This window comes from Podarcis cretensis, assembly GCF_951804945.1.
Source record: "Podarcis cretensis genome assembly, chromosome: 8".
Lineage (NCBI taxonomy): Eukaryota > Metazoa > Chordata > Lepidosauria > Squamata > Lacertidae > Podarcis > Podarcis cretensis.
The window spans coordinates 59,959,267-59,972,645 of NC_137177.1; the positions used below are offsets into that span (position 1 = coordinate 59,959,267).

Genomic DNA, 13,379 nt, shown 5'->3' on the forward strand with positions numbered 1-13,379 from the left:
AAGGAACCTAGATCAGGGGTGGGAAGCCTCAGGCCTGTGGGCCAAGTGTGGCCCTCCAGGCCTTTCTTTCCGGCCCTCGGCACTCTCTCCACACTACACCCCTCACTGGCTCTGCTTTGCATGCTCCTTGAGTATTTTTGTTTTGCTGGGACATACCCCTGAACTGTGACAATGCTTCTTGCATGTCTGGACAGAGGATAGAGAGGGATGTGTGAGTGTGTGTAGAAAAACCCCTCCTTGTAAAGTTTACATAGTTGCCGTGCCCTTGTGCCCTTTGCCCGCTGGTATGTGGCCCTCAGAAGGGTGCCCAGAAGTGGATGTGGCCCCTGGGCTTTAAAAAGCCCCCACCCTCGCCCGCTCTGAACTCCCTCCCCCTACCTGTTGTTTTTGGCTCCGGGAGAGTAGCCTGGGTACTTCCAGATAGGGCTTAATATTGCAAACAGGTGATTCAGGCGGGCTTCCAGCCCTAGCACCAGTACCACACACACACACACACACACACACACACACACACACACAGAGTTTTTGTTGTTGTTGTCATATTGTGTACTCTGTCCCTGAATTGTGGAAGGTTAAACACATTTTGTTTTCGTGGACGATATAGGAAATACAAATCCATATTGAGGGAGGAACTAATTGCCCCACTTAGAATGGATTTTTTTTCCTAACTTGGCTGGCTCAAATCCTCATTTCGGGATCCCTGCTGTCCCTTTAGCATTGACACCTTCTCTTGAATTTGTTACAATGCAAAATGAGTTGAAGGTAGCAGCATTTTGGCCTCCCGTTTTCTACGGCCTCACCTGAACCTCCTGCGCTCTTCGATGTGGGTTTGAGTATTCTTAATAATATATATGTGTGTGTGTGTTTTATATGCCCGCAGCAGTGCTGTTGTGTCTGGTGTCTCTCCTTCTGTTTTCGCGGAGCGTAGAGGCATGGCATTGTGTCACAAGCCTGAGGAAACAGGAGTGTATGTTACTGGTGGTTTAATCACAATGTCACTTCCATCAGGGCTGTAAATAGAAATGCCCCTCAAATTTGACTTGCGGCTGTACACCTGAATACACTACAAGCATACTAACGCATGCTTTTGTAAAGGGGTGGGGGGGAGGCGGTGTTGCAAGTACAGCATCTTTGGGTCCCGGAAACCATGCAATCCAGTGCTGTGATTTCTCGCCGACTACTGCATTTCAGACGCTAATCTGCTGTGTCACTAACAAGTTGTATCATTTGAACCTTGCAGAGGAAGGCATCAATCATGAGTGCAAGCTGTGTAACCAGATGTTTGACTCTCCGGCAAAGCTCCTGTGTCACCTGATTGAGCACAGCTTCGAGGGGATGGGAGGCACATTCAAATGCCCTGTTTGTTTTACAGGTAAGACAGTCAGACCCAGACAAGCCTCTGTGTGCATGGCTTGATCCGGAAATGACACACAGGGGAGTTTTAAAATACAGTATTCCTTTCCTTGGAAGGGGGGAAACCACTACCAGAAAAGCTTTTGAATATGATCTCACAAACCAGAGCTACCTTGAAGGGCGGCCTTTCTCCCCTTCATTTCTCTTACTGGGCAGTATTTTCCACAGTCATTTAAACCTCCTGGTATGAACATTTAGAAATATTTCTGTATTCCAATGTGCAGTGATTTTACGGTGTGGTCATGTTGGATCTTGATGTGGGAGACTTGGGTTCAGGTTCCTTGACAGCCTTGACCTTGCTAACTCTCCTGGGCAAGTTACTTATGCCAAGCCTTGGTTCTCCATCTCTAAATTGAGTACTAGTGATCACTCTTACGGGATTGTTAAAATAGCCAATGTGCATTGCTCATAATGCATATTCAGTGTTGTTTGGTTGTTTGTTTGATTTCTATTCTGCCTTTCTTCCATAATGGAACCGGAGGACCAAATTTAGGTGTAACCATCTCATTCTAGTAAACTATGGTTTATTACACCAAAAAGAAAAAAGGGGGGAAAGCCTGCGTGCACACATCACCCCTTTCTTCATTAAACTACAGTTTTATGTTACATCTTCACTGAGAAACTGTGGTTTAATCACTGTCTAGGCCCCAAGTTATGAAACCAGGATCTAAATAAAGTTAACGCTAATCAGGAATCTGAGCTCAAGAAAGTATGGTTTATTAGACTAGAGTTGTTATGACTGCACTGGCCCAAAGTGGCATCCATAGAATTCTAGGGGGTCCCCCATCTGGCCACTGCCCAAACCAAGACTTACTTAGCTTCAGCTAAGTTGGAACATCCTATGCCATCAGACCACAGTGACGATTCTTATTATAATTACTATTTGCTGGGGTCTAGATATTCTATTTCTTCTGTGTGTTTTCTAAATAACATTGACAAGTGATCAAAGGGTGAAGTGTAAAGTAAATGTTCATGCTATACTCAGTGCATGACTGTGTATACGTGGAAAATCTGGGCAACTCTCTCAGCCATTCATAAAGCACCCCTTCATTTCCATGTGCATGTGTATTGGGGTAGCCATAATAATCTTTATATCTTAACCATGGTTAAGAGACTGGGAGCAGGCTGCAGAATCAGGTCTTCTCTTATCCCCCACATTCAAAAAAATCCCCCCCAAACCATGCCATCATTTGTCATCATAAAGGGTAGGGTATCAGCATATCTGCACTAAACATGCCTAATTCAAGCCCAATGTGATTGAAAATGCTGCAGCCCAGGTAGGGAGTGGTGCTGCTTTTCAGGCACATACCATGACAGTGCTGAGTTTTGCCACCGCCTGATGGTTATTGGCTTATGGTAACACAGAGGCAGGCTTTTCCACTGGTGGCACCGGTGTGTGTTGTGGAAAGCCCTTCCCGTGTCTCTGCTAAAATACAGGAGGTCCCAATCAGTGCTGCCATTGCCATGGCTTCTGAAGGCACATTTGTTTAGGCAAGCATCCCCCTGAACTGAACTTACGATTTTACTGTTTAAATAGGTTCAATTGCTACACTTTTTAATTTTTTGTTTTATGGTATAGTTTAATTAACGATGCTTTAATGTTGTTGTACATTTTAATTATGCATTGGTTGTATAGTTGTAGACCGCTTAGAAGCCATTTTGGTCTACAAATTAAAAAGTAATAAACTAGTAAATAGTAGGGTGGTCTGGATCTAACACACAATTTGTAAATAAACAGAATGGGAAGGGAGCAGAGGGACAAAGGAGTAAAAGCCCCTGACTCCACAGCCTGCTCCTGTATCTTTGGCAACAGGCCAAAGGTGCAGGCGCACAGGTGTCCATATGAATTTGACTATGCTGGTCATTCTCTCTGACAACACTGCTGTTTCTTTTCTTCTTTTTTGTTCCTCTAGTTTTTGTACAGGCAAATAAATTGCAGCAACATATCTTTGCTGTCCACGGGCAAGAGGATAAAATTTACGATTGTTCCCAGTGTCCACAGAAGTTCTTCTTTCAGACCGAGCTTCAGGTACCTTTAAAAAAAGATTACATGCAAATCTATGCCATTTGTTCCAGTTGTTATTATATGTGGGTAATAACCTCATTCTGAGTGAGTATCAAGAGCATCTTCCGTCTCTCTCCCCCCCCCCCAAAAAAAAAAACCCCATGCTTATTTCCTTGCAACATCAGAAAATCTTCCCTCTCCCTCTCTTTCTATCTCTGGGTGCAAGCTCAAAAAAAAAAAAAAAGGTCCTCTGAGTACGGGCAGCATAAATAAATAAGACCCGACAACTCTAATCATTCGCTCTGAGGATTTCGCTTGACAGGACGCCTTACAACGCACTGCCACGTCCACACCGAGCACAATGTAAATAATTTCTTCCCATTGGTTAATAATTTAAGGAAAGATTAGCATACAAAAACTCAAGTAACATTTTGACATCCTCCATCTCTTCTTCCTCTCCACCTCTTTCCCAGTTTTATAAGCACACACTTAAGACAATTGTGGCTCCCTTTCGAAAACCCAGGGCCAAAAAACAAACAAACAAACAACCCAAGCACATTTCTTTGTTTTTCATTACAGCTTGGATGTGATTGAGATGTATGGGTTCAGGATTGGGAGATGCAAATCATGGACAGGATGAGGTCTGTAGCAAAAGCATGACAGAATCTAGACCATGGATGTGCCATTGGCTCTTAGGCAGCTAGAAGGCTGGGAAATTGGGAGGTGGCAGGTTTGAAGGTGAGGATCCCTGTGACCCTTCAGATGTTGCTGGAGTCCCAACTCCCATCAGTCCCAGCCAGCCAAATCAGGGGTGAGTCTAGCCATATCTGGAGGTTGAGGGAACCATATCTGCAGCTCTGCCTTGTTCAGTGCTAGCTGAGCAGGGTTGAGTAAGGAGTCTGCCAAACATCAGATGAGGAGGGTAAATTCTGCTTCCACTTGAGATGGCAGTCAGCTGATTGAATGCTCTTACCTGCACAAAGAGAGTGAGGTGTCAAGAAGAAGGGGTTCCAGCTCAGGCTTTTGCATAGTGCACCAGTATTCTTGATTCAGGGATTTTTTTCGTATGTACAAAGGAGCATTCAGCCAGGTGACGCCCCACCCAACTCTCCTGCCTGAAGTGGTATAGCCTAGAGACAGAGTTGCCACCTCACCTGTTGTCTGACAGTGCCAGGTGTCTTAAGTGGCATCCAAACAATGTTAAGCTTAGTTCTGCAACCTAGTTTTTCCAGCTTGCTTCTATAGCACCAATTCTGTTTCTTCCCCAAGGCACCCAGCGAGTGGCAGTGGTTCCTACTACCCCACCTGGGCATTACTTTGCCCAAATAAGTGCAGCGGTCTCTAGCCAGTAACAAAGCAGGAGCTGGCTCAAAAGTCCTGGTTCACGCCCCATAATCTCTGCACGATCTGCCATTCACATATATGCAGGTGAAAGCCTGCATTGCAATTTCTCGGCAAGGGTGGTGGTGACAGCTGCAGGCTGCAGTCCACAGTCCCCTGACGCTCCCAGATACCTTAGGCCAGCCCTCAGGCACAAGGACTCTGGGAACTCCCTCTTGGATGCCGGCACCCTCCTGTTCCAGTAATCGGTGGCTGAACAGATGCGGTTTTGGCTTTTAATGCAAGGAGATTTCTAGGGAAAGTAGGCTTGATATTATCAGTTGTAGACAGAACACACTCAAAAGCTCACATTTTGACCTTCAGTGTGGAACATGCTACAGTGTGGAGCACTGTCATCACTACGATTACCATTGCACTTCTAATCCTGAACTTGTGCCATTTCTGAAATTCTCAGCTCAGCCTTCTAACTTTTAAGGGACGCACCAAAAATACTCTCATTCTCGGCCTTCCGCATCATACGTATTTTATGAGGTTAACGCTTCTCCCAAAATGTTACTGCAGCCCCCTGGTATATATAATCATTTTATGGAATGGTGCACCATGCCTCATTTAAATCTATTAGCTTTATAAACCATGATGTACTTAAACTTTGGAGAGTTGTGTGTGTGTGTTATTATTTTTTTAATTCATCTTCCGCAATTCCCAGGCTGCTGCCTCTTGTGTCTTGCTGTCATGCTGCAGAAGGGATGGTTGATCTTTTCACTTTGTTGATTTTATTTTATTTTTCCCCTGGGGGGACCCTCTTCCTTCCCCTTGTTCTAGCAAACTCATTTGCATAAGTGTACAAAAGTTTTAACTATACCTTGTTAATATTTCAGTAAAGTCAGCAGTTTTTTGTTTGTTTGTTTGTTTCCCTGTTTTTTATATCTCCTGTCTTTAAGGAAGCCAACAATACAGTTGGTAAGAAAGCAAACTTGATGATGATGATGATGGTGATGATGATGAATAATAATAATGGTAGAGATATTTCTTTCTTCTTCTTCTCCTCCTACTATTAGTGTCTTGCTGCAATAATCAAAATGGCTGGATAGTTCATAAGCACACCATAATTTCTTTGTGTCACTCTGTTGACATTTAAAAACTAACTAATCTTGTTACCAATATTTTATAAAGTGCCTTGCATTTTATAAAGTGGCCATTTTAATCCTTAAGCTTAGTGGTTTGCTTGCCAGTACAGCCCACTCCTTCCAGCCAAGCAAGTGGGCCTAGGATGATTTCAGAAAGGAGTTGGACAAATGTATGGAGGCTGGCAGAGTCTCAATACCTGGCATGTTAGGGCAAATGTCAGGATATAGAATGACCAACTGGGCTGACTCTGGTATCCCTTTGATTTTTTTAAAAATACTTCATTTACATTTTAGGGCCTGGCATCATCTTCATTTACCCCCAGAATATCGCTGGGTTCTCACATAGGACCCAAGGGGATTCCTGAGAAATTAAAGTGGTGGATGCTGTTCTGTCTAGCATGCTTCTTGCCAGCACCAGGCTTCTCCCCCTTCTTACTCAGAATAAGATCTAGTATCCTTTAGGTGTTCATGCAGGAGGGGGTTGTAGGTGCAGGCATCCACCCCCGTCAAAATTCTGATCAGCCTCCATGAGTTGAATGATGCCTGTTGAAAGCTGGAAAGCTCCTATACTTTTGGAGGCACTCCACACATTTTAGAACTCTAGTTTTATTTTTAAAAAATCAGTGTACATTGGGGACAGAGCCGCTTCTTGTTCCCATACCTTTTCTTTCTTGTTGACTTAATGTGAATGACTGAAGAGGGCTATGAAATATCAGAAATGTGATCCATAATATTCTGCTAGGAAAAGACTTGTCACTCATCATGGAAGCAAATTTACCCGTAATTGGTAATGCTTTGCTGCCACTAATTCTTCAACATCTCACACTGGAATGTATTTAATGACCCTGGGAACATGTCTACTTAGCTCTTGAGTAAAATTTAAAATGAATTTATCCTTATTCATACAACAGAGAGACAAAAGGAAGTCTTCTGAATAAGGGAATGATTTCTACTTATCTCTCTTACAAATTGATCCACCGCTGCTTTCAAGCGTCCCCCTACAAGCCACCAGATCATTGGTAGGATTTGCTTGAAAATCCTCTACCACAAGGACACGCACTGCAGTCCTGTGCATCCCTGGAAACAATCAGTTCTCACCAACTGGGGACGGTCCTGCCAGCAACACCCACATGCCATGCAGACACAGAGGGAGCCAACCCTCGTAGGCCTGGGGGCATGCCCCCAGCATACAATGCACAGAGAACTAGGCAGCAGCCTCTGTCAGCATCAAGGGATCCTTGTCTTCTGTTAAAGCCAGCCACAAAGAATGGAGGTTGCTGGTTCAAATCCTCTATAGGAAAAACATGTCTCCCTTGCTCCCAGATGGAGGACAAAGCTGCAAATAGGCTGTGGCGCAACAAGCAAGAGATCTCTGTGGCGTCTTCTGCTGGTGGTGCTGGTTCCCCCCTGAGGCCTAAAGTCCCTCATCTGGCATAACTCCAGTACAAGCTTGTGCCCTTATTATAGAGTCGGAGAACTTGCACATAGACAAAAGCAGCATCGGATTCATCCAAGGCAGAGCAGTGTGTTGCCAGTGTCATTCTAGGCAAATATTATCCACCAGAAAAGGCTCATTGGGGAAGGGGAAGAGAGCCAGTGTGGTGTAGTGGTTAAGAGCGGTAGTCTCGTAATCTGGGGAACCGGGTTCGCGTCTCCGCTCCTCCGCATGCAGCTGCTGGGTGACCTTGGGCTAGTCACACTTCTCTGAAGTCTCTCAGCCACACTCACCTCACAGAGTGTTTGTTGTGGGGGAGGAAGGGAAAGGAGAATGTTAGCCTCTTTGAGACTCCTTCGGGTAGTGATAAAGCGGGATATCAAATCCAAACTCTTTTTCTTCTTCTTCTTGGTAGGTGAGAGATCTGTAAGCAAATTACAGTTGAGACTGTGCACACAAAATCATTGTGAATATATGTTGGCCCAACAGCAATCTCAATAAGACAAGCAAAAATGGTTGCCTTGGGCTGATTGCCAATCCTTAAGAAGAAGAGAATGTTTATTTACTGTATGCCACTCTTTTGACCAAGGTCCCTTTACCCTTCTATGGGTTTTTGTTAAAAAAATATGGTTATGCAGTATCAGTGATAAACCTGACATGCCACTTATAAATACAGTGGTACCTTGGGTTACATATGCTTCAGGTTACATACGCTTCAGGTTACAGACTCCACTAACCCAGAAATAGTACCTCGGGTTAAGAACTTTGCTTCAGGATGAGAACAGAAATTGTGCTCCAGCGGCGCAGTAGCAGCAGGAGGCCCCATTAGCTAAAGTGGTGCTTCAGGTTAAGAACAGTTTCGGGTTAAGAACGGACCTCCAGAATGAATTAAGTACTTAACCCAAGGTACCACTGTATACATTATAGTTTCATTAGCAAAACGTTTGTCATTATGATTGACCGGGGGAACAGATAGAGGGCTCAGCATTATGTCATCTCCTCTGACTGCTGATTTGTTTCTGGGATCAGTTCAAAGTGCTGGGTTTTGTTTTTTTTTACTCTTAAAGCCCAACATGGTCTGAATACCTTAAGAACATTATTCTCTGATTAAAAAACCTGTGCAACAAGCACAATCTGCGACCCTGTTAGGAACATAGGAGGCTGCCTTAAACTGAGCCAGACCATTAGTCCATCTAGCTCAGTATTGTGTATACTGGCTGTCAGCACTTTAGGGTTTCAGACAGAAGTCTCTCCCAGCCTTACCTGAAGATGCTGAGGATTGAACCTGAAACCTTCTGCATGCAAAGCAGATGCTCTACTTCTGAGCTACAGCCCTTTCCTAATACCCAGAGAGGTAGTGGGCAGGTAGGTATAAGAGATGAGACTTCCTAGACTATTTCATGCCCTCCCCGGGGAAAACGCTCCAGCTTTTGTTGTCGCTTGCCTTTTTTATTTAGCTTGTTGAAGTTGCTTTGAGGCCAGCAGAAAATTCTATACAGAATTCACACTTTTTTGATGCTGCTATTTTGATGCTGGTTACTTCATGTCTGATTATTTCATAGTTATTGTTTTGCAAGCACAGGTTTTATTACGCAGCTTTGATTATTTTACATAGAAAAGTAGAGCCAAAAATTACTGAGATAAATCAACTGAAGGGATCCTTGGGATTTGCACTGTATGCTGTGTCCCCCTGTGAGTCCCCTTTTATTGGGGGGGGGGCAAATGGCAGAGTTGTCAGGAACTGGGGGTCTTAGGTTGTATCCCTTGCCAACTGACATTGATTGCAGTCTCTTTACCCCTTGGAGCTCAATGGGGAGGCCTTGAGAGATGATTTAGATTCCACCTATATAGCTCTGCTCAGATTTCTGTTTCCTTGTCACACTGGTGACTGACAAAAGTGAAACGTTTAGCTCAGATTACTCAGTTTACCATTAGGTGGAAAGGCATTCTCTGTCTTTTCACTATAGATCCTCATCACCTACCCTTCGTCCCCCTTTCTGTTCTGTTGGCTTTAGGGTTCTTAGTTTTCTCTCTCCTTTGTGAGGCTTCACATGCTGTTCATATAACCATTTTATGGAACGGCAGTTGCATGATGGATGAGGGCAAGTGAATGGCCAGCAAAAAAAATCTAGATTAACTGCCCACATCTCAGTTACGTCTTTCAGCATCAGCACACAAAAACGTCACTTGATCAGGTCAGGTTTCAGCCATGGTGTTGAGGTGCCCGAAGCCTTGACAGCCTGCAAGTAAAAACACACACACACAAACAAACAAACAAAAAACACAGACACACACACAACTGGGGTGGGAAAATCATCATAGACAAAGCTTGTAGCACTCAATCAGAATGGTGGAACCTAACGTCCTTAATTGCCTTAAGAACTGCATTAAGCAAATTGTGAATGAGTAGCAGGGCATTTACAGGAAACTCGAGGAGGGGGTTTGTCTCTGATCTTCCTCCCCACTGTTTTGTGGGGAACCATTGCGTAGCCACTGAAGTATTTGTGTTTAAAGGATTAGTTCCTGCTGTTTGCTTGTGTGCTGCTAATCATACAGTTTCCTCTTAAATGATTGCAAGCAAGGGAAGCTAAAGCCAAGGATAGAGCAGCCCACCGATGAGGCAGGTATGGAGGGAGCAGGCTACCTGCCAGTTCCTTCCTAGCACAGGTGTGATGATGTCTGATCGCTTGTTAGGAATCTTTTTTTCAGATTTGGAGGCAAGTCAAGCCACAAAATTGCTGCAGCTCCTCTGGAGGAACCTACTCTCCTTTTGAGGCCAAAACTGTATATTATGGAGAATTCTCAGCTGTCTCCAAAACCAGGCACTCCACATCTCCTTCTCCCATGTAACATCCAGAAAGTGAGCTGAGTTAGTCTCCTGCAGCAAACACAACAAAGCATCTTGGTAGCACTGAAAAACATGACGGATAGCTGACATCAATGATCAGAAATAGGGTGGATGCTATAGAAACATATATTTATTTACTATTTTACAAGCTGTTTTTATCCCACTTTTCAGGCCATTATATTATCCCAAATGGTTCACATCAAAAAAGAGAGGTGCCCTGTCATCAGGCTTACAAACTAAAAAGGCAAGATACGAATGGAAGGGGAGTGGAAGGGAAGAGACAGAGGAGGTCAAAACAAAGTGGTCAGCTACAAGTGGGCATTTACATATGATATATATGACTGGTAACTTTAAAAATGTCATTCTTGGACTTCCGGGTTGGCGCCATCGCCGAATGGCGGACTCCCTCCAAGCTCCGGAGGGAGCCTGCTCGGAAGGGGCTGGGTCCTACCGCGCCGGCGACGCGGGGACCCTCAAAAACCATGGGCGCTGAAACCCATGGACATGGTGACTCGGCGGGCACCGTTTGCGCCACCACAACCCGCGAAGGAGCCTTTTTAAAGGCTACGGAGCGGGGGACGGGGGGTGGTGTGGTGCTATGAGTCCTCCGCTTCCCCTGCCGAGCAAAGCCGCATGCCATTTGACGGAGAGCGCTGACTTCTTCTATTGAAAATTTGGACTAAAAAGAATAACCCGTGAGTAATTGGGAAATCGGATTTAAAAGGAAAATTTTTTAAAAAATTCGGAACGAGCGGGGGAGGTGCAAAAAGGAAGTCCGTCTCCCCCCTGTTGTAGAGGATTTAAAGCAAGGATTTGGCAACTAAGATCGAGAGAAGGGTCTACTTTTTATTGATAAAGTTATTAATTTCACGATGGAAAATTACAAGACTGTGCTGGAGGAGAAAAGTGGAATGTGTGAGCAAAAGCGTAACCCCCCCCGCCCCCGGGAACCGGGAGTGATCCGAGAGAGTGCCTGGTGAGGAGACACAAAGATTTTGACAGCTGTCAAAGTAGCTGTCAAAGTAGAAGAATAAAAAGAGAACTTTGTTACAATGACTTTGCCGGTTATATTTGTTACAATTTCGATATAAATTGTTGAAAATAAGGGATAACAAGTTACTTTGACATTTGGGAGTGATCTGGAAGGAAACTGAGTTACCATAATCCCTCTAGAGGGGGCTTTTGGACACTACAAGAACTGCTACAAGTGGAAAATTATGCATAGAATCCAATGGGACTTTTTATCTCCTGGGAAAACTGCAGAAATGAAACATTATTTTGTCTACAGAGGTCTCTACACTAAAGGAGACAATAGATTCATCTATTGAAGAATGGAAGGGACTGGACGTAAGTTTTTGTTCCTGAACAAATAAAGCCTCTGTAGAGGAATTACAAGCTTTTGGAATTAGAACGTTTTTGCAGTGGAACAGGGAAAGAAACCAGAGGAAAGTGAGGAAAGAGAACAACAAGAATTGAACAAAGCTGGAAGTGGGAACATTTGGGACATTCAGATTTAAAAGGACTAAGAAATAAAATTTGAGCTTTACTTTGAAATATAGAGATCTGGATGGAGAAAATGGACCTTCTTGAGATAGAACCCTTCCAAGATTGGGTGTATGAAACTAAAGATTACCAAAAAGATGGTAAAGACTATTAAAAAGACGGCAAAGAGGAACAGAGAGAGATTTGGACATAGATGTGGGGTCTCCAGGTTGACAGCAGACATTGATGGACATTGGGGATCATAACCGGGAAAGGGGGGAGGGAAATTTGGAATCCAAAGGGTGTAAAATTATATTTTGTTCTTTATTTTTGTTATTTCATTCTGCTCTGCGTATTAAAGAGGGGAACTCGTGGAAGAGAACAGGGGTCGATTTTAGGAGAAAAAATATTTTCAACAATGGGTCAATGATAATGAGCATAAAATTTGGGGTAAGAACTTGCTGAACTAATGTAATGGAATTGGAATATAAGAGGGTGTGAGGTGGGGAAGTCCTGGAAAGACGTTAATGAAAATAAGGCCTAAAAGTAAATGTTATTTTGTTCTTTTTTTTTCTTTTTCTTTTTTCTGTCATATTTGGAAATTTCAATAAATATTATTTAAAAAATAAAATAAAAATGTCATTCTTTTCTATCAACCTAACATCTCCAGGTTTACAATATATACACAGTAACCCTACAGGTATGATTGGTCACCTAATCTATATAGATCAGCCAAATGACTTAATCTCCTCCTCCTGGTCCCATCTATGTGGTGTTGGACTTCAGCTCCCATCAGCCCCAGCCAGCACAGCCAATGGCCAGAGTAGATGGGGAATGTAGTCCAAAAGATCTGGGTTGGGGGACAGGCTATACTTTTCCGTCAGAAAACTACTGGGATGTGAGGTGGCTTTTCCCAGTGCAGATCTCTTTGGAGTCTTGTCCTTTGACTGGGCTGAGAAGTATTTGCAAGTTCTGTGTACAAGGCAGTCATGTTTTTAGACTTTTGACCAGATGTGTGGTAGTTGGGAGAGTTAAGGTCACTTAGAGATCTGGAAAGGGCACAACACTCTTCCTTGTCCAGCTGCCTTTCCAAGTTCCCTCAAAACAAAACAGCGTTGTCTGATCTCATAAAGTACTAATATGAAACTTCCAGTTGGGCCATTGTACGTCTAATTATACCTAGCTAATAGTGTACAAGTAATCTTTTATTAAGCTAGCTGTGTGCTAGCACACTTTTATTTTACACCAGTTGCTTGCAAATTCCCAAAGTGGCCAGTAGGGTTGGCTCCAAATATGAGGGAGCCTTTAGACCAGGGGTATTCAACCTTTTTATACCTACCACCCACTAATGCATCTTTCTTGATGGTAAAATTTCCTTACCACCCACCAGTGCTTGGTGGAAGGAGGATTCAGCTTGTGCCATAGAACCCCTTACTGCCCACCTAGAATCCTGAAACACCCACTAGTGGGCGGTAGGGACCAGGTTGACAACCCCTTTAGACTTACGTCCTTAGATGGGCCCTAGCAAAACACTGTGTCAGGGGCATATCAATTAGGGTGGCCATGTGACCTGTTTTACAGTCCTCTAATAGGAGTCCTCACTCTGAAGGGTCCTCTGGTCCAAAAGTGGTTAAAAGGTAAAGAACCATAAGGAAGGCTACCTGCAAGGGCCTTGAAGTTGCCCATCAGCCATTAGCACCTGAGTTAACAGCCACACAGGTCCACCTG

General features: G+C 43.9%; 1 protein-coding gene across 3 annotated transcripts in view; it reads left to right on the top strand.

The window, feature by feature from the left end:
- ZNF423 (zinc finger protein 423) overlaps positions 1-13,379 on the top strand; it is a 311,689-nt gene that overhangs the window by 269,779 nt on the left and 28,531 nt on the right. For all 3 annotated transcript variants that reach the window (XM_079988711.1, XM_079988710.1, XM_079988712.1), the window contains 2 exons: positions 1,241-1,372; positions 3,327-3,442. In XM_079988711.1, coding sequence (XP_079844837.1) covers positions 1,241-1,372; positions 3,327-3,442 — 248 coding nt within the window. The remainder of the gene's footprint in view (positions 1-1,240; positions 1,373-3,326; positions 3,443-13,379) is intronic.